The sequence below is a fragment of the Zootoca vivipara genome, chromosome 5 (assembly GCF_965207765.1).
Source record: "Zootoca vivipara chromosome 5, rZooViv2.hap1.1, whole genome shotgun sequence".
NCBI lineage: Eukaryota > Metazoa > Chordata > Lepidosauria > Squamata > Lacertidae > Zootoca > Zootoca vivipara.
In genome coordinates this window covers 75,306,357-75,324,835 of record NC_142588.1, presented here as the reverse complement: position 1 = coordinate 75,324,835, position 18,479 = coordinate 75,306,357, and the positions used below count along the sequence as shown (strand labels likewise).

General features: G+C 40.9%; 1 protein-coding gene across 3 annotated transcripts in view; it reads right to left on the bottom strand.

The window, feature by feature from the left end:
- The window catches only part of ARHGEF26 (Rho guanine nucleotide exchange factor 26), a 70,946-nt gene that overhangs the window by 9,295 nt on the left and 43,172 nt on the right, over positions 1-18,479 (bottom strand). For all 3 annotated transcript variants that reach the window (XM_035134044.3, XM_035134046.3, XM_035134045.3), the window contains exons 8-12: positions 18,219-18,348; positions 15,110-15,184; positions 9,730-9,819; positions 8,261-8,415; positions 1,104-1,313 (exon numbers count right to left, since the gene is read on the bottom strand). In XM_035134044.3, the coding sequence (XP_034989935.1) occupies positions 1,104-1,313; positions 8,261-8,415; positions 9,730-9,819; positions 15,110-15,184; positions 18,219-18,348 (660 nt within the window). The remainder of the gene's footprint in view (positions 1-1,103; positions 1,314-8,260; positions 8,416-9,729; positions 9,820-15,109; positions 15,185-18,218; positions 18,349-18,479) is intronic.

The window sequence follows — 18,479 nt, the reverse complement described above, 5'->3', positions numbered from 1 at the left end:
ATGGAGTCCTGGGCTCTTTCATATAAATTGAACACTGCATTAACCATAGCTGCCAAGTTATCCCTTTTTTACAGGGATTTTCCCTTATGCTGAATAGGCTTCCTCGCGAGAAAAGGGAAAACTTGGCAGCTATGCATTAACATGCCACAAGATTCCCTTCCCCACTGCAAGTCAGGTTCTCCACATTCCTACTTCTCCTTTGAAAATGTTTCTTTCTGCCTTTCTTCCTTCTTGCTTTAACATTTCACTGGCATTGGCAAGCTCGTTATGAAAAACCTCTGCATTACAAAAACAATCATAAGCATCCTAATGACTACCGAAGCCAAAAATATGGATGACACTTTACTGGTTGGTTATCAACAGCTGCCTTGTCTGCATGCTACATTAAACCAAAGTTTAAAATAAACCATGGCTAAATGTGAACAAGCAGTGTGCTGGTGCATGCTACTCAATTATTCCCACAATGCCCCCCCCCCCCCCGTTCCTGACTCAAGTCTTTCTTGTTGCCCAAACCTGGGTCCTTGGTTTGTTTCCTCCAAACAAACGGCAAGTGGTAACCAAGGTTTGTTCTCAACTTACCACTCAGGGTTTGTTTGGAGGAAACAAACTACAAATCTGAGCTCTGGTGACATGAAAAGTCAGACCATGGCTGCTTTCATTTCCTGCACACCCACATATAAGAGCGGGAGCAGAGCATCCTGGGAACTTGAGCAGTGGAAGCCACCTGCTCAACTATCAAACCATAGTTTGTTTTAAACTATGGCTTAATGTAACATGCAAACTGGGCCACTATCTGACATTTATGTTTCTGAGCACAATTCAAAGTGTTGGTGCTGACCTTGAAAGCCCTAAATGGCCTAAGACGTGTATACCTGAAGGAGCGTCTCCACCCCCATCTTTCAGCCCAGACACTGAGGTCCACTGAAATTTGTGGTTTTTCTGGCCAATGAAAATTCAGGCATATTTTACTACCTATTTTACATTTCCTAGACAAAGGCCAGCAGAATCTTTAAAGAGAATAATAGAATAACTATACGTTCCAGTCAAATATATAGATGAACTGAAGTGAAAGACAGATGGAGAAAAATGTGTTATTTACTTACTGAGTTTCAGTTCCCAGCAGGAGTTCAATCTTCTCTCCTGCATGGTTGTTTAAGACAGTTAATCTGAAGAGGTGATTTGCAGAAGTCTGCCGAGAGTAAAGAATAGGTGTGCTGTTTTTTACAGGAGAGGAATTCAGCTCTTCGCTGTCACACTGTTCAACTAACAGTTGATCCCTTAAGGAATAGTCTGTGACATTGTAGCTCTCTTCACTGCAAATACAAAAAGCAGGTAGAAGAAATAGACAATTGCTTAGAGTCAAAATGCTACTAAATGCACCAGGAAGTCATGTTCTGCAATAAAGCAAATTTCAGATTACAGTCCATTGCACATAATTATTCAGACATTTTCAGCCTTTCAGTAAAGGAAGAAGGAATACACTCGTTTGAATATTTACAAAGCACCTGCTTGTCAAGAAGACAAATGAAGTTAATGCTTAAGCCCTGGGGTGGGGGGGAATACATTCAATGATGAAGTTTACATGTATTTGATGTTCTTTTGGTGTCAAAGGTTTGTCTAACTTTGTTTTAATTGTAGGAAAGGATGAGACTAAGCAAATGTAAAAAGAAAAAAGGGGGGAATGAACCGCAGGTTTTCCTAAGTGATTATTTTATTCTACTCTCCATGTGCCTCTTCCATTTGAGGTGAGATAATCATTATACAAAGGGAGAAGGGCTTTTTCAACCAGGGGGCAGAAAGCAGATATAGAATGCCCTCCCAAGGAAGATTTGTCTGGCCAGAACATTGCTATCATTTAGCCACTAGGCAAAAACATTATTTATTTTTCCAGTCATTTTAACTAGTTAAGGAGTTGTGATTCTTTCTTGAGACTTTATCCATGGCTTTTCCATGCATGTGTGTTTATTATATTGTTTGTTTTATGCTTGCATAAGGGTGGCGCTGTGGGTTAAACCACAGAGTCTAGGGCTTGCTGATCAGAAGGTCGGCGGTTCGAATCCCTGCAACGGGGTGAGCTCCCGTTGCTCGGTCCCAACTCCTGCCCACCTAGCAGTTCGAAAGCACATCAAAGTGCAAGTAGATAAATAGGGACCGCTCCGGCAGGAAGGTAAACGGCGTTTCTGTGTGCTGCTCTGGTTCACCAGAAGCAACTTTGTCATGCTGGCCACATGACCCAGAAGGTGTCTGCGGACAAACGCTGGCTCCCTCGGCCTATAGAGCGAGATGAGCGCCGCAACCCCAGAGTCGGACACGACTAGACCTGATGGTCAGGGGCCCCTTTACCTTTACTGCCCAGAAATCTAATATGATGTGTAAATGTCTTAAAACAAATACATAATTATAATCTTTCTTATACTCAAAGCAGAATTCATAATTCCAGATACAGGAGAAGCAACATTCCTTTCTTACTACGCTCTCACAGACAGCTGAATACTGAAAAGCCAAATCAGGGTTTCCCAAACTTGTGTTTCCAATTGTTCTTGGAGTACAATTCCCATCATCCCTTACCACTGGTCCTGCTAGCTAGGGGTGATGGGAGTTGTAGTCTCAAAACAGCTGGAGACCCAAGTTTGGGAAACCCTGCTATACATCTACAGAGAAGTTTCACTGAATTCAGTGGGGCTTACTTCTGAATGAATGTATACAGTGGTACCTCTGGTTATGAACTTAATTCGTTCCAGAGGTCCGTTCATAAGCTGAAAGCGTTCTTATCCTGAGGTGCGCTCTTGCTAATGGGGCCTCCCTCTGGCAAGCGATTTCCGTTCGCATCCTGGGGCAAAGTTCGCAACCAGGAGCAGCTATTTCTGGGTTAGCGGAGCTCGTAACCTGAAGCGTTCGTAACCACTGTATAGGGAATATCGGCAATATCAAACTCAGAGGAAACTTATTAAAGCCAATGCAGTGCCTTTACTTAAATTCACTGGGTATGGTATCCAAAGCATTCATCTTGTTAGACTCATTGAATTCCAGAACTGGAAGGGATCCCCAAGGGTCATCTAGTCCAGCGCAAAAAGATTTCAATTTCCTCCCCATGTACATTCCCTTTCCAAATCTGCTCCAGGGAGTTGGAGGAACTCCCAGAACAGATTTAGCTGTTCCATCAGTGCAAGCATTTCAGGTTGCCAAATGGAGTGATCCTGCTTCCCCCTCCCCCCCCCCCCGGCGTGCTGTTCTGAGGGTTCTCCAAATCCCCTCAAAGTCAATTTGGGGAGCTCAGGGACATGCTGTGGGAAGGCGCACTGTGCTAGCAAAAGTCCTTGCACAGATTCATTAGTAGTTTTGGCTGGGGATGAAGACCTCATTCTTTATGGAATACCATTATTATAATTTATGTAATTTCTCCCATCTTCTACGATGAGACTCCATCAGCAAACCTGACACAGCTCACAAAGTATGTGCATGAAAACATGTCTGCAGCTATAGATCTAGGTGGCAGAAGAGGTGGCTTCTCAAAAGCTCCTACCAAATACAGTGGTACCTCGGGTTACAGATGCTTCAGGTTACAGACGCTTCAGGTTACAGACTCTGCTAACCCAGAAATAGTACCTCAGGTTAAGAACAGTTTCAGGTTAAGAACGGACCTCCAGAATGAATTAAGTTTGTAACCCGAGGCACCACTGTATGTGATAGAAAAGTTGTGTTCAAGCTTGGTGGCAGACAAATTTAGCACTGCAAGTTGAAGAATTTTGTTTTTGCTGTGTGTGTTTTTTCACTTGGGGGAGACTGAAGATCCCTGGAAAAGACCCTCAGACTACAGTGGGGAACAGGATGTTCATCTCCAGAACTATGAACTCACACATACACAACAGGATGTGTAATGCCATGAAGCTGAACTGAAACAAATATGAAGAAATGCTTTTGATAAAGCTTCTTTTTAACCAGCGTAGACAAGAGCTGAACTATAATAGTCTATTTTTACACCAATGCAGAACTTGCTACATGGCAATGTCCGACATAAGTGTCCTTATTCATCTCTTACTGGAACTTGTGGATGAAAGAGATGAAGCAACTTCAAAATGGACAGTAAAATTCAAGAAGACAACGAAAGAATGAAGCTCTTATTGGATTAAGGGATGCACAGCCTTGCCGGCTTTATGTACCAATTGGCAAATGTACTGGCTTCGTTACAGACAACTGCAATGATTATTCCCATACAGAGATAATACTAGCCGTTCACATGGTCTTCCACCTGTGACTTATATCTAGTCTTGCGTTTTGCCATAGAATATTGTAAATTGGCTCTAAGAAATCATCAGCAATATAAATACATAAGGACACACAAACCTGAACCACGCAGTCTCAATACATCTTATAGACTAAGTAACTATCCCATAATCTTTCCCTCTACAGTTTAATGTGGCATATTGATCACTAAAGTCAGAGATATATTGTCCAAAAAGGCAAAATTAGATAATGTATGTGCAGCTCTTCCATGTCCATTAGTTGTTAATTATAGTCAACTGTTCAACAACATAAAATGAAACCCATTGATTTTTATTCCCTTCTAACATACCCAAGATTTCCCCAAAGTCTTAAAGGTATGGTAGCTTCAAACACTTATTGTGTGGTTCACCCCATCCACCCTCCCTGTAATTGATCATACTGTAAATCAAACTGCATTACTTCCAATATAGAGATTCGCTGATTATCCATAACAAGAAAAATGATCTGGATAAAACTGCATTCAAATAGTTATTTTTTTTCTGAAGAAAGTAGATTTCCTTTGGAATGAGAGGGCCTGGTTTTCAGAGGGTGGAGTTAGACAGTGTATGCAATGTAAACAAATATATCTATATAATCAATGCCAACTCCCTACTCCCACCCCTCTCAATAACCACTATTATGGGAGTACCTCTGGAGAAGATGACTAGCAGATGTTGTATGAAAATGGATATGGAATGAGAATGAATTCAGGGAGGAGAAAAATATTCCACTTCACTGAAACTAAAGACTTGCATTCTGATGTGCTCCTTATATTCCAGTTTTTATCCGCACACATGCCAAAGAATGGAAGAACAGCTTCTCAAATAAAACACCTTTCCCTTTTATTTATCGTTTCCTGTTTGTTGGGAAGCTCTTTCATCAATAAATGCAAGGATCTGAAATGCATTTTCGCGACAGATTATTATTTAAAAGTATTATTCTTTGTTGCTCTGTCAACCTGGCAAGTAAAACTGTTTTAGAAATCCAGGCATTGTTTTAATTGGGAAAGGGCTTTTTAATTATTTCAAATCTCTCCCTGGCGAGTGTAGCAGAAGTTCAGTTTTAGCTGGTAACTGTGGACAGGTAACATTCCAAAGTATTATTTGACCTTTGGCTGGCTTCACATTTCAGAAGTCCAGCTGCATTCCATTGCCAGGATTATCTCAGGAACTGACAAGCCACTAGACAGAGAGAGAATTTTAGTGGTATCCCGAGGGGATTGCAGGCCGTGAAGTAAGAATATTTAATAACCATAGCGTCAAAAAAAATGTATCCCTTCCTTAAATGTGTGTGAACCAATTTGACAGGTATCTGTCTTGCTGTTAATGAGGATGCAGAGAAGCCTGAATGATTGTAAAAAAAAAACCTGCTGTAAAATAGACAAACTATAACTGAGTACATTGGGGGGGTGGGGGAATACATAGCGAACCAGGTCGAAAGAAGTATGTTCATACTTCACAGCAGGATTCTTCACCTACATTCCTCTGGAAAATATGATTCTGCATTTGCGTAGCTCTCTGCCCAACATAACCTTCGCCATGGAATTATGCCCCTACCCCGATTATTAGCTTCCAAGGTTTATTTTAGAACCCTTTTAAGGATGCTGCTCTTGTGTTCTGGTTCTTTTAAAATCATTATTGAAGAACATTTATAGCCCACTTAATATTTACCAAAAAAAATGTGGTGTACAAAATATGCAAGAAAAAATATAGAACCATTTTGCTAATATATTGGAGTTCTCCCTAATCACAATTCCTTTTATTTTTTTTGTCTTTCCTAATGTTTTGTAGGAGTACTTCCAGAGCTAATATAAATAATAGCGGCGACAAGGGACATCCCTGTCTTGCCCCCTTGGCAATCGGGATACCTTCTGTTAAGTGTGGCAAGTGAGAGATGATGCCACTCACTTTCCTGACATGAATCAATTGCTATTCACTCTAGGTAAGTAGCTAACTGCATCTAATTGCTACAGGTCTCTAACCCTGGAGCCTTAGGGTCCCTGAGAGGGCATCCCAGGGGCAAAAGGAAGCATCAGATTGCTCTCTGTGTCTCTCAAGACACAGAGAGAGGTCCAACCTCAAAGACGCTTTCTTCCAGCTGCTGTGAAAACCTCCATCGACCTATTGGCATTGTGGCGCCAATGTCAGTAGAACCAAGAAGGGGGGCAGGCCAACAGTGGATCATTTCCCTGGAATGCCCCAAATCAGGGAGATAATTATGTCAACCTTGGAGCTAGCATAGTGAAGTTCCCTCCCAATGTTCTCAAAGGATGTGGCATCAAAATAGCTTCCAGCTCCCTCTGCTTTCCCCACTTTGGTAGTGCAGCCTAAAAATATGAAATCACAATGAGTCTCAGAGCCATCCCATATTTACGTAACTATAAAAAAATGTGTGTTAAATTAATGACTTTAATAAATTAAAGAAAACCCGCCATCTTTCCTCTGTGGCCTTATTTAGGAACAGACATAAACAGATTTGCAGCATGAATGTGCATTTTACGCAATTCCAAAGACTCAACTAATACAAATAAAATACCCCATTGAAGTAAGACACAAATACAACAATGCGCCAACCTCCAACGCTAACAACAATTGAAGTGGTACTTCTCAAACATTTTGAAATGGAACCTGCCTGTAAACCAACTCAGCCTTTCAAGACCCCATTTATAAACTAACTACACCTTTAGAGCCCCTATCGCATTAGTAGATGACACTGAGCCATAGCTGCCAAGTCTCCTGTTTTTCGCGGGAAACCCCCGGATTTTAATCCGTTTCCCGTTGTTATCCTGAATAGAAAAAAATCCTGGAAATCCCTCGGATTTCCTACCTACCAGGGAGGCTCCATTTCGGGTGTCACTCTGCCCATGCCTGGGCACCAGAAATCGGGCGGCACCGGAAGTTGCTTCTATGCATGTCCGGACATGCGTAGAAGCGACTTCCGGTGCCGCGCCACTGCTGATCCCACATTTTTTCAACGGGAGACTTGGCAGCTATGACTGAGCAAGTTTGTGTTGTATTTTTTTTATTCTTGATGAAGCCTCTCTGTTAAAGGGGTCCTGCAATAGGGTTGTTGTGCTGTTGATCTAAAGAAAGAAGAAAGAAAGAAAGAAAGAAATTCTTCATTTCACAACCCACCCATGAACAAATCATGACCCACAGTTCAAGAAACACAAGCATAAAGAACCATCAAAGTATGTCTAATGCTGCATTTTATCTGCTTATAGATGCTTAGTACTAAACCTGAGTAAATCTCATTGCTTGAATGCCTTTCAGCTTGCTTGCTCAATGTTAAGAGTTACATCTAATTCTTTTAATGATGTTATATGGTATGCAAAGAATTTGCAATCTTCTTCTTTAAAATGTACACACAGTTATTATCCCAGTGCTAAAAGTGGCCCTATCTACAAGACAATTCTGGCATGTACTAGCAATCTATGGCTGGATTAATTTTACATCCAATCACCATCACTGTCTGAAGCTTACACCTGTAAGTCCAGTTAAATGCACAGACTGATTAAGTACATAAAATGTTGTAAAGGAGAGCAGAAGAGCTCTCCAGTATTGTAGTAGAGTATCTTTTCTAGAAATGTTGAGGAGTCCAAACTTTTCAAAGTTTATGACTAATTAAAAATGAAGTGGTGAACTGACAAAATTTCAAACAAGAGAGGCTCTAAGAGCCTCCCTTTGTGGTGATAAAAGCTATCAAAAGTCATGACTGGCCCTTCATGGCTAAACAGGAGGCACAAGAAGACATCAAGTAGTCAATACGATTTGATATGGGAGAAACAGCATTTGACTCACTTCAGTCCCTCTCTGAAAAAGATGTACAAAGGAACATGCATGAGTAGCCATGTGTCTTTCAAGTATTGCACAGACATTTACTCCCTTGAACAATGTGCCCTAAATCCCTATCTAAAAGAGGGAGAGCAGGCAACTATTTATCTGTTGTTATCTATATGTCCAGTGCAAAACACTCATGTATCCAGTGCAGTTCTTACCTTTTCTTTTTTGTGATGATGAGGACATCATTGAAGAGGAAGAAGTACACTTGTTGCTTAGAAGTCCTTTTAGAGAAAAGCCCAGTGTCTTCCACATACGCTATCAATTCACCTCTTTTCACTAGCCATCGGGAAGAAGAAACCAATGGAAATGGCTACAAAGTAAGGAAATTGCAATTAAGCCCCTAGTAAGATTTTCTGGTATGTTTGTCCCTCTCCCCCAGAGAGATGCGTGCTCATTTATAATAAACTCTGAGCTCCTTCCAAACCTAGAGTTCTGAATACAAAAGGAAAGGAGGAATGCTCTAAAATAATTCCTGAAATAAGTAGTCACTTCAGCTTTTCAAATACCACAATTAGATCAAGCAATTTATAAATCATGCAATATGGTTTACATTAAGAACAAAAGGCACCATCGTAATGCAAACCAGCCCTGAGGGCTTTGGGGCGCTTTGTGGCAGGTTGCAAATTGTAAAAAGAAATAAATATCTAATAACATTAAAAAGTTAAAAAAAAAACCACTCCTAAGTGAGTGTTTTCATTTGTCCATGATTAGTAAATGTCTCAAAGTTTTCTTCTATATGAGCATTTCTGATTTTGAACAGAAAATGTATGTATTTAGAAAAAAAATCCAAAGAGTATGGGCAGTATCCCAACTAAACAGTTATGCCATTGCAGCAACTTTTAGCTGTGCAAAACAGGTTTGCCTTAACTATCATTTAAGTGTTGGAGCTGCATGGAGCAAACATGATGCAAATAGGTTCCCTTTCTATTCAGCCTCACTGCTTGAAAGTTGACAAACAAGTCTTTACCACTGTTAGCTCACTGAGCTACATCCTGGTTTCTCTGCATATTTAGAATTTTAACCAATGTTAGGAAACAGTCTGGGCAGCAGTACCCACTGATATGGGTTACGAGTGATATCCAACTGAGTCGATTTCAGATGGTCTACTTTGAGTAGACTTAAGTCCAATTATTTCAATGAGTCTGAATATGACTGACATTGGTTATTGCTGTATGTCTGCCCAAACTAATTACAATTAAACAGATTTTGCAGTTGTATCACTGTACAAGCTCCTGGCATTTTGTGTGTGTGTTGTTTTAAACACACATTAAAGTTCCTTAGCTAGCAAAAAACAAACATGCAGAAAGAGAAAACAATTATTTCCAGAACTCTTTATATTACACTGAATAGGAATTACAGTATATGATTATCTGAGACAAATGTTCAGGTAAGGTAATGTATGTGTTAAAAAAAACCAACCATAATTTTCCTGCTGGGTTTGAGCAACTAGACTTCCACCAGCAGTTAAGACCCTTGTTCTGCATGCTTCAAGTACCACCACTTCCTATCAACAACCTCTAATTCCCCAGATAATAAACTGTTTGCTCTAGCTGTGACAGCCCATCATTAAAACGAAGCAAAGGTTAAAGTTTGCACAACAGAAGTATGAAGGAAAATATCACACCTTGATTTTGAATTCCAGCTGGGAGTTGATTGTGTACATCATTTCTGTCCTTTCCATTGTTCGAGCGCCTTCATTGCAGAGGCGAACCAACTGGGAAAGAAGACATTTCATTCAACCAATGTTATTTATATCCATTAAGCTTTCTTGCTTCTCCTTATAGTGCACTATTTTTCAGAGATTCAGAACAGCGGAAAGCAAAGGGGTGGTCAAAGGGATCTGAAAGGCACTTACTTTACAGATAACTTATCATAAATTAGCCTTTTCTGCAAACAATTTATATTTCATTTTTTAAAAATGCTGTTCACATCAATTTTGAAAACACCGGGGTATAGCCACGCCTACCAATGCACAATTCCCTTTGCCTCTTCACTCACAAACCACAACTCCTTTATGTGTTCTATGCAAAACTTAGAAGCCTGATTATGTGTCACCTTGGTAAACATGTTTTCTAAACCAGAATATGGGGTAGTAATTTGTAGGGAACAATATTTGACCAGGACTGGGTGGTTCTTCTCTAGAAATATGCTCCCTGGGCTGTTTTCAGCCTTCAAACAGGCTTACTTCCAGTCTCAAAGCACAGCTGTGAAAAAAACAGCCTAGGACATTTTCCAAGAAGAAATTATGGACAGTTTTAACCTCTCCCACTTGCTGATTTCCCCCTACAAGCACCAGCACCCCCCCCCAGCAAGCCAACACCTTAGCATTACAAGACAGACTATTTGTCTCATAACATGTAATTCTATCCTCAGTCCTAGTATAAAGAATAGCAGGTAAACATTTGGACACAAAATGTGGGACATTTCAAGGAAAGACAGAAACCAGAGTTGGCATCAATGTGTTCCATACACCCAGAGCTTGACTCAAGTATTCATCATTTCATTCTTTGTTCTGTGACGTTAATTTATTCTTTTATCTACTGCTCAGACACTCTTGCAATGGGAAAAACGGACCTATCAGCCAATCACCCATTCCCACCACCCTTCTGAGTAATACCCCTCCCCACTCTCTCACTATATATAAGGGTCTGGTGTTTTCTGTTTCAGTGTATCTGAAGAAGTGTGCATGCACACGAAAACTCATACCAATGACAAACTTAGTTGGTCTCTAAGGTGCTACTAGAAGGAATTTTTTTTATTTTGTTTCGACTACGGCAGACCAACATGGCTACCTACCTGTAACTAGAACTTTCAGAAATCAGTAAGGTTTAAAAGAAGGTAACAAAGCAGGTAACAAAGCCAAGTAGTCTGGTTCATACGTAACGCTAAATTTTAATATGTTAAACTACGAGAAAGAGTCTCAGGGTCACATATTCCCCCCCCCATCATCTGCAAGCATGAAAAGGAGACTGGAAGCATTGATCCTTGGTTCAAATCAGTGTTTCCAGCTGTTTGTGGACTACACCTCCCGTCATCCCTAGCTAGCAGGATGATGGGATTTGTAGTCCAAAAAAAAAACTGCTGGAGACCCAAGTTTGGGAAACACTCATTTAAGCAAACCAGATTTTTTCATTGCATCTGAAGAGGAATCATTGTTGTTGTTGTTTAAAAAAAACTAGCAAAGGAAAAAATCAGGACCCCGCTTTAGGCTCCTGCTTGTTCTTTTGAAGCCCCCACCCACTTACCCACACTGCATCTGCAATCATGTATGATGTCAGATGTAGGGTGGTTGGGTAGACCAAAATGACCTCATGAGCCAAATGGGAAGGCCTAGAAGGCCAGGTTTGGCCCACAGGCTACTCCTGTTTTAAACTAACTGGCCTGTCCTTATCAGATGAAGCAACAGCCAGCCATTAGTTTAAAAATGGAAGTGGATACTTTCCCCTCTGCTCTCCTTTTCCAGTGCAGCCACAAAGTAACTGGAAGAACATGAACCAAAGGCTTGCCCAATATTGCCTTTATTGTTTAGAACAGGCATCCCCAAACTTGGCCCTCCAGTTGTTTTGGGACTACAATTCCCATCATCCCCGACCACTGGTCCTGTTAGCTAGGGGTGATGGGAGTTGTAGTCCCAAAACATCTGGAGAGCCGAGTTTGGGGATGCCTGGCTTAGAATTACATATGAACCAAGACAGTGATACCTTTTAAAAATAAAGGTGCCTAATCAAGTTTTGTAATTAATATTGGACCTTTAACTAAAGCTTGCAATACCACTGGTGTCTCCTGAAGACCTTTTTATGCCAACAGGCCTATGCTGTTGTTTAAATTTCTTGAATAGTGTGACATTTTAATGATTAATTTGTATTGTTTTTATGGTGCTTTATTGTGCGTATTTGCTCGATATCCTTGATATTTTACACAAGTTGGCAGTATGCAAATACTTTTATAAATCATGGTGAGGAACAGAAAACTTTTTGGGAGGGGGGATGGGAAGCCTGTAATATTTTTCCTCTCGTTCTTTCCCCCTCTAAAGCAATGATCAAAACTCCTGAACCACAATAGTGTAGGCTATCGACTCACACCATTTCCCAGATATACGTAGTTCCATAAAAAGCATCATTAAGAAAGATATTGATGGTGAGCACTATTCCCCTTGCTAATACTCGCTACAACTGCAATAAAGCAAGTGATTTCTATATACGTCCCTATTATGGCTTTGCAGACCTACCCTACCCCATTTTTAGGGGAGAAAGAATCCACCTGGAGCTTCTGCGATAGAAAGCAGTTACGTTAGCAATTTCTATTTCTAGCGATTTTGTGTGTAGGAGGCATATTAAGCTATTTTCTCCCTAGTAGCCAATGAATTCAGTGCAAGTAATGAGTAATTTGGAGAAGATGAAGATAAAGACTTTTTAAAAAGGCCCTAAGGGTATATTCTGCCTGAGAACCATTTGGCAAACTGTTAGCAAGCCACCAGAAGCATTTTTTATGAGCCAAAGATAAAAGCCAGGCTTATCAGTGATAATTTAGTGACAACCTCACAGGGTGAAGCAGTACTAGGCAAGGAAAATGGAATTTCTTCTCCTCTTTCCTGGCCTGAATTTTATGCACATCACTCTGCTGTCCTCACAGTTAACTCTCACAATATTGCCTGCATAATATTACCTTGCAACATCAGCATGCAAATCTTGTCCCTCAATAACCATACCTGAATTAACCAATTTCCACATTTCTCCCCCCACCCCTGTACCATTATTTTTTGCTTTTTCCTTTCTAAATCTCACTGTTTTAAAAAGTGGAAATTTGCCTGCATATTAACAACTTAAGTGTAGTCCAGAATGCACACAGCCTTAGGTAAAGTCCAACTTTAAAAAGTTGGAATGCATTTATCCAAAACATAAAAGCCCAGCCCTTCTGATGTGTTTATATTCTGATGTTTCTATTTTCTTTTCTTTCTTAATGTTTTGCTGATTTTGTTGTTGTAATAAACAATTAACTATCCGAAAGTCTTCACCCACTGTTCTTACTCCTTGATCCACAAGCAAAATGGGAAGGGCGTAAACGGGGCAGGGTGGGGGAAGCTGTGGGGTATTTGCTCAGGCCATATATGAATGAGGAAAAATAAGGTTGAGGAAAAATAAAGTAGAGGAAATAAGGGGATGAAAGGTGAATCACTGGACAGGGGATTACATGGCAACACTGGAGATAATTGCAAGGCAATAGCAAGATCACAATTAGAACATATGTAAAAGTCAGGCTGCATGGAAGGAAGCTCTTCTTTACAGCTGTTGGAATCCACCATATTTTGGGTGCTCGTAAGAAGGTAACGTAAGAAGGGATGAGGGTGGCACTGTGGTCTAAACCACAGAGCCTAGGGCTTGCTGATCAGAAGGTCAGCGGTTCGAATCCCTGCGACGGGGTGAGCTCCCGTTGCTCAGTCCCAGCTCCTGCCCACCTAGCAGTTTGAAAGCACGTCAAAGTGCAAGTAGATAAATAGGTACCACACTGGCAGGAAGGTAAACAGTGTTTCCATGCGCTGCTCTGGTTCACCAGAAGCAGCTTTGTCATGCTAGCCTCATGACCCAGAAGCTGTCTGCAGACAAACGCTGGCTCCCTCGGCCAGTAAAGTGAGATGAACGCTGCAACCCCAGAGTCGTCCGCGACTGGACCTAACGGTCGGGGTCCCTTTACCTTTAAGAAGGTAATATAGCTGAGGCTCTATAAATTCACTCATATACTTCCTAATAGTGAGTACCCTGGTATATTTGGCAAAACACAGCTTGCAGGAGAGAAACCACACCTCCTTTCCGCGATGCAGCAACCCACACTGGCACCTGGGGCGGATCAAAGTTGTTGAGCTTAAAACAGCCACAAAATGGTGGCAGATCAAGGCAGTTTGGAAAAAATCAGCTGGCAATTACTGATATCATATTCTGTTGATATTAAACCCATCATTGGAAATTGCCAAATTCTTCACCAGCCTTCTCCTTCATCCCACTGAGTACATACATTTGCTCTGGAGGTACTGTGACTCAGCCTCAATGGAAAGTGTTTTTCCTCTAAAAATTTCTACCCATCTTCTGCAACATCTCCCATTCTTTCGTACTCAACTTGAACCCTATTCCCCCCCCCAAAGCAGTGCACATTTCTCTCCCCCTCATTCTTTACATTTCCTACCCACTAAAAAAGCCTCTCACTCTTTTCCTCTTCCTTTTCGTTCTGAGTTTGCTTAAAATCATACTAATTACAATTAGCAATGTTAACCTTTAATATCAGTTTCTAATTTTATTTAAACACCTCTTCTGGCTATTTTCATTCAGAGGAAGGAAAATTTCCTTCCTGCATCCTCCCGACTGAACTTTTCTCTCTGCTACATTTATTCAGCATGCAAGGAGTTTCTGGTGCGGGCGCTGGTCCAATCGAAAAGCTGTGACAAATCCTAGTCACACTAGTAAAGGCAAATGACAAGACACACAGCATGCTGTGGCTCTGAGGCCTGCATGAAAGTGGCTCAAGATCCACTGATGGTGGAAATTAGCCAGGTACCAAAATATGTGGAACGGTGGCTTTTGCTGAATGAGTTTTAGATACGAGCCTTGAGCATTGTTCTTTCTCCAGAACAACTGGGACAGACAAGTCTCAATTATCCCAGGTTAAGCACAGTTCAGAACATTAAAGATTCAGGCCACTGGCATTAAAACAATGGCATACTGATTTAGTTAAGAATTGCAGCCATAAATAAACCTATGTTAAAAATTATTTACACCAAAAGCCCTGTTGTTCTCCATTTCCAGCTTTGTAATGGGCTTTAAAAAACACACCACCCATTAATAGAATTGTCTCATGCTATTCTGATGGAAATGTAGTTGCATGGAATGCACGTAGGTGTTGTGGTCCAAGGAATTCAGCAAGTCTTACTTCAAGTAAGTGTGTGCATGATTGGGCTTCAGCCAAAACATCAGAAAGTTTGGACAATGGATACAGAACAGAGGATCTAAACCTACCTTGCTTACTTCTTTTAAAGCTCGTTTGCAAGCTTCGTATTTTGGTGACTCTTTGGGCGTTTTCTGGCAAATAGTCTGAAACAAGGAGTAAGGCAATTTAGAGGGGTGTAAATTAAGGTTCACAATGCTGTGGCATTTCTTATTGCATTTGCACAAAGCTGAAAAGTTCAATATTGCAGGGCATGTGTGGGGAATTTCTCGCCCTCCAGATGTTGCTGAAGTGCAACTCCCATCACTCCTGACCATTGGTCATACCTGCTACTGGGAGTTGAAGTTCAGCAACACACTGAGGGCCAAAGATATCCCAATATCTGTTATCAAGAATCAAAATATACCACCACCAGCACCAATGGGAACATGGCGAGGTATGTTGTTATTTCTTTCCAGGAGTTACCATTTGAAACCCAGTTTCAATACTTGATGCTAGCTCTCGATGAGAGGGAAGGATTACCTTCTGGACCCCTGGGTGACAAGGGAGTCAAAGGTGGTACTAAAGGAGAACTGCAGAAAAGCTGAATGAACTCTTCACATCTGTCTTCACAATGAAGGATACAGTGCCTATCCCAGTGCCTGAACTAACTTCTGCAGGAAGGGAGTCTGAGGCACCTAGTGGTGACAACAGATTAAGCTCTAGGCCTAATGGAGAAAAGAAAAGTTGGCAAATCACTGGGTCCAGATGGGACCCATCCAAAAATCCTCAAATACTTCCAATGCCTCTGAATACTACCTGTTGGGAATTGCAGGTGGGACAGGGTACCCTTGTGCTCATGTCCTGCTTGCAGACTTCTCACAAGCATATGGATGGCCGCTGTGAGAACAGGATGCTTAACTAGATGTGCCATTGGCCTGATCCAGCAAACTCTCATGTTCTGACTCTTATGTTCAAACTCTAACCAGGAAGAAGTCCCCCAGACCCCATTTTCAGTTATACTTAACACACTTCCCTCCCTTCCTTTCTACTTCCAAGATGGAAATGGCTCCTTCCCATCATCCCATGCCAACTCTAACAATAAACTGATTCCAAGTATTTCATTAGTGAAGCACCAATATATTTACGATTCTGAACTTCTGAGATAGCAAATGTAATTCAAAAAATTTTCTTTCTGAGAAGGGGTCTGATTGTTACATCAACATTTTGTAGACTTGCTTTCATAAGCAAGCTATGAAAACAAAGCAGAACCAAAGCAAACATCCTGCACTGATATGTTTCTAATGACAAGGGGGACGTAGTATGTTTTTTTGTGAGAGAAGCCAAAACGCTATATTAAACAGTTCCCTTGCAGTATGTTGCTTTTACAGGCAGAATGTAGTTCAGAGAATAATGATTCCTGAATTGCTGGCACACAGACCCGAGCAAAATTAATTACAACAAAAAGGTCTCCATGAATAACAGACCTAGTGCTGATTGGTATAGAGAGTTATGGAGGCAGGAAATCCACCTCCTACTGAGCCACTCAGACCTTTGCAGTTTAGATTTTTCCTCTATCGTTAAGCAGGGACAGTAGTAAAGTTTTTGAAGTAAACAGGGTATCAACTTTGTGAAACACTTGATCCTTTTAAAAGTTTAATGTATTGCCATCACAATTATGCCAAAGCTGAAATTATTGCATAGGCTGCTAAATAGCTTCTGAGCTAAGTTCAAGGTGCTGGTACAGGTATGCAAATCCATATACAGTTCTGATGTCAGAATCAGGCCTTCAGTGTAGCAGCACCTACCTGAACTCCCTCCTACTATGTCAGACAAGTGTCTTATTCTGGTACCTGTTGGAGATGTTCCTCTTCTTCTAAACAAATACAAATTTCAGCTCTTTCTGTTTGCTATATGCAGTCAAATTTAAATACTGTACAAAAAGTATCTGGATGAGGATTTATTTTGGGAAACTCCTCTCAAAGAAACATTTTTTTAGCATCATGTGTTAAGGCTGAAACCCTGATGTGTAGCAATTTATTTAAAAAAGGGAATGTTAGCAATTAAGATGACTAAGTACTATATTTTAGATTTCTTAAATTTGACTGCCTTTTACATAAGTTCTTAACAGAGTGCTTTCACAGAAGTAAATTAGTGCTTTCTCCTAATTACATCCTAGTTGATGGAGCATTACTTTAGACATATGACAACTGGTTTAAAATGGACTATTTTTTACTTGAAACTGTTATGAAAACTTCTTTCATATAAGTTCCCCTCTTAAACTGAGAATTGTTTTGCGACGTTCAGCTATAGAAGCCATTGCTTCAGTATTTTACAAGTAAATACAGTGGTACCTCTGGTTACGAACTTAATTCGTTCCGGAGGTCTGTTCTTAACCTGAAACCGTTCTTAACCTGAGGTACCACTTTAGCTAATGGGGCCTCCCGCTGCCACTGCACGATTTCTGTTCTCATCCTGAGGTAAAGTTCTTAACCTGAGGTACTACTTCCGGGTTAGCGGAGCTTGTAACCCAAAGTGTTTGTAACCCAAGGTGTTTCTAACCCGAGGTACCACTGTAATGATATTCCCATAATAATAATAATAAAAATAACAGTCCTAGCATAAAAAGAATTTTGCTGGATGAGGCCAAAGGCCTATCTAGGCCGCCATCTTGTTTCCCACAGTAGACAACCAGATGCCTATTGGAAGCCCTCAAGCAGGCAACAATCCTGTCCCGCTGTTGTTCCCAACTGGTATTGAGAAGCATGGTGCATCTGAGCATAGAGTTATGACTATCATGACAAGTAACTATTGATAGTCATCCTTCATTAAAGAAACATCAAATACAGGGAGAGAAGTAAGGCCCATTGCTAGCAAGAGTGCAGGGAAAACAATGACTGCAATCCAACACACAGCTAACATACCTAAATCCCAGAGAGGTTGATGGGACCTAGGCTGCCCAGCAGAAAGTCTCCCTTAGACCAGCAATCACATGCCTGAGCAGACATGAGGTGTTAACAATTTCCAAATCGGGGCACCCGGTACAATGGACACTCATGCCAAAAATGAATAGGAAAACCTAGGCTTTTTCTTAACAACGAAGCAATCAACTGAGCTAAAACGGTGGTGGCAGCAGCCAAAGCATGGTTTCTAAAACCAACTTTAAATACAGATATACAGTTTGAAATATGCCGCTCTTACATCCATCAGCAGTGGAAGTCGCGTGACCCTCTGCATTGGGAGAATGAGGAAAGAAATCATAGGTAAGTTTCTGCATTCTTCTTGGGACTCAATCCGCGACAAGACTTCCTTGAATGCTGGATTTGTAGCCCTAACCAAAAACAATAATTTTAAAGAGAGAATTAATTTAGAAGTTACTTATGAATCCTATGAATTTTTTGTTTGTTTCTTTGCCAGGTACTTTTCCAGAAACTGTGCCGATGCTTTTCTGTGCCTAAGAGA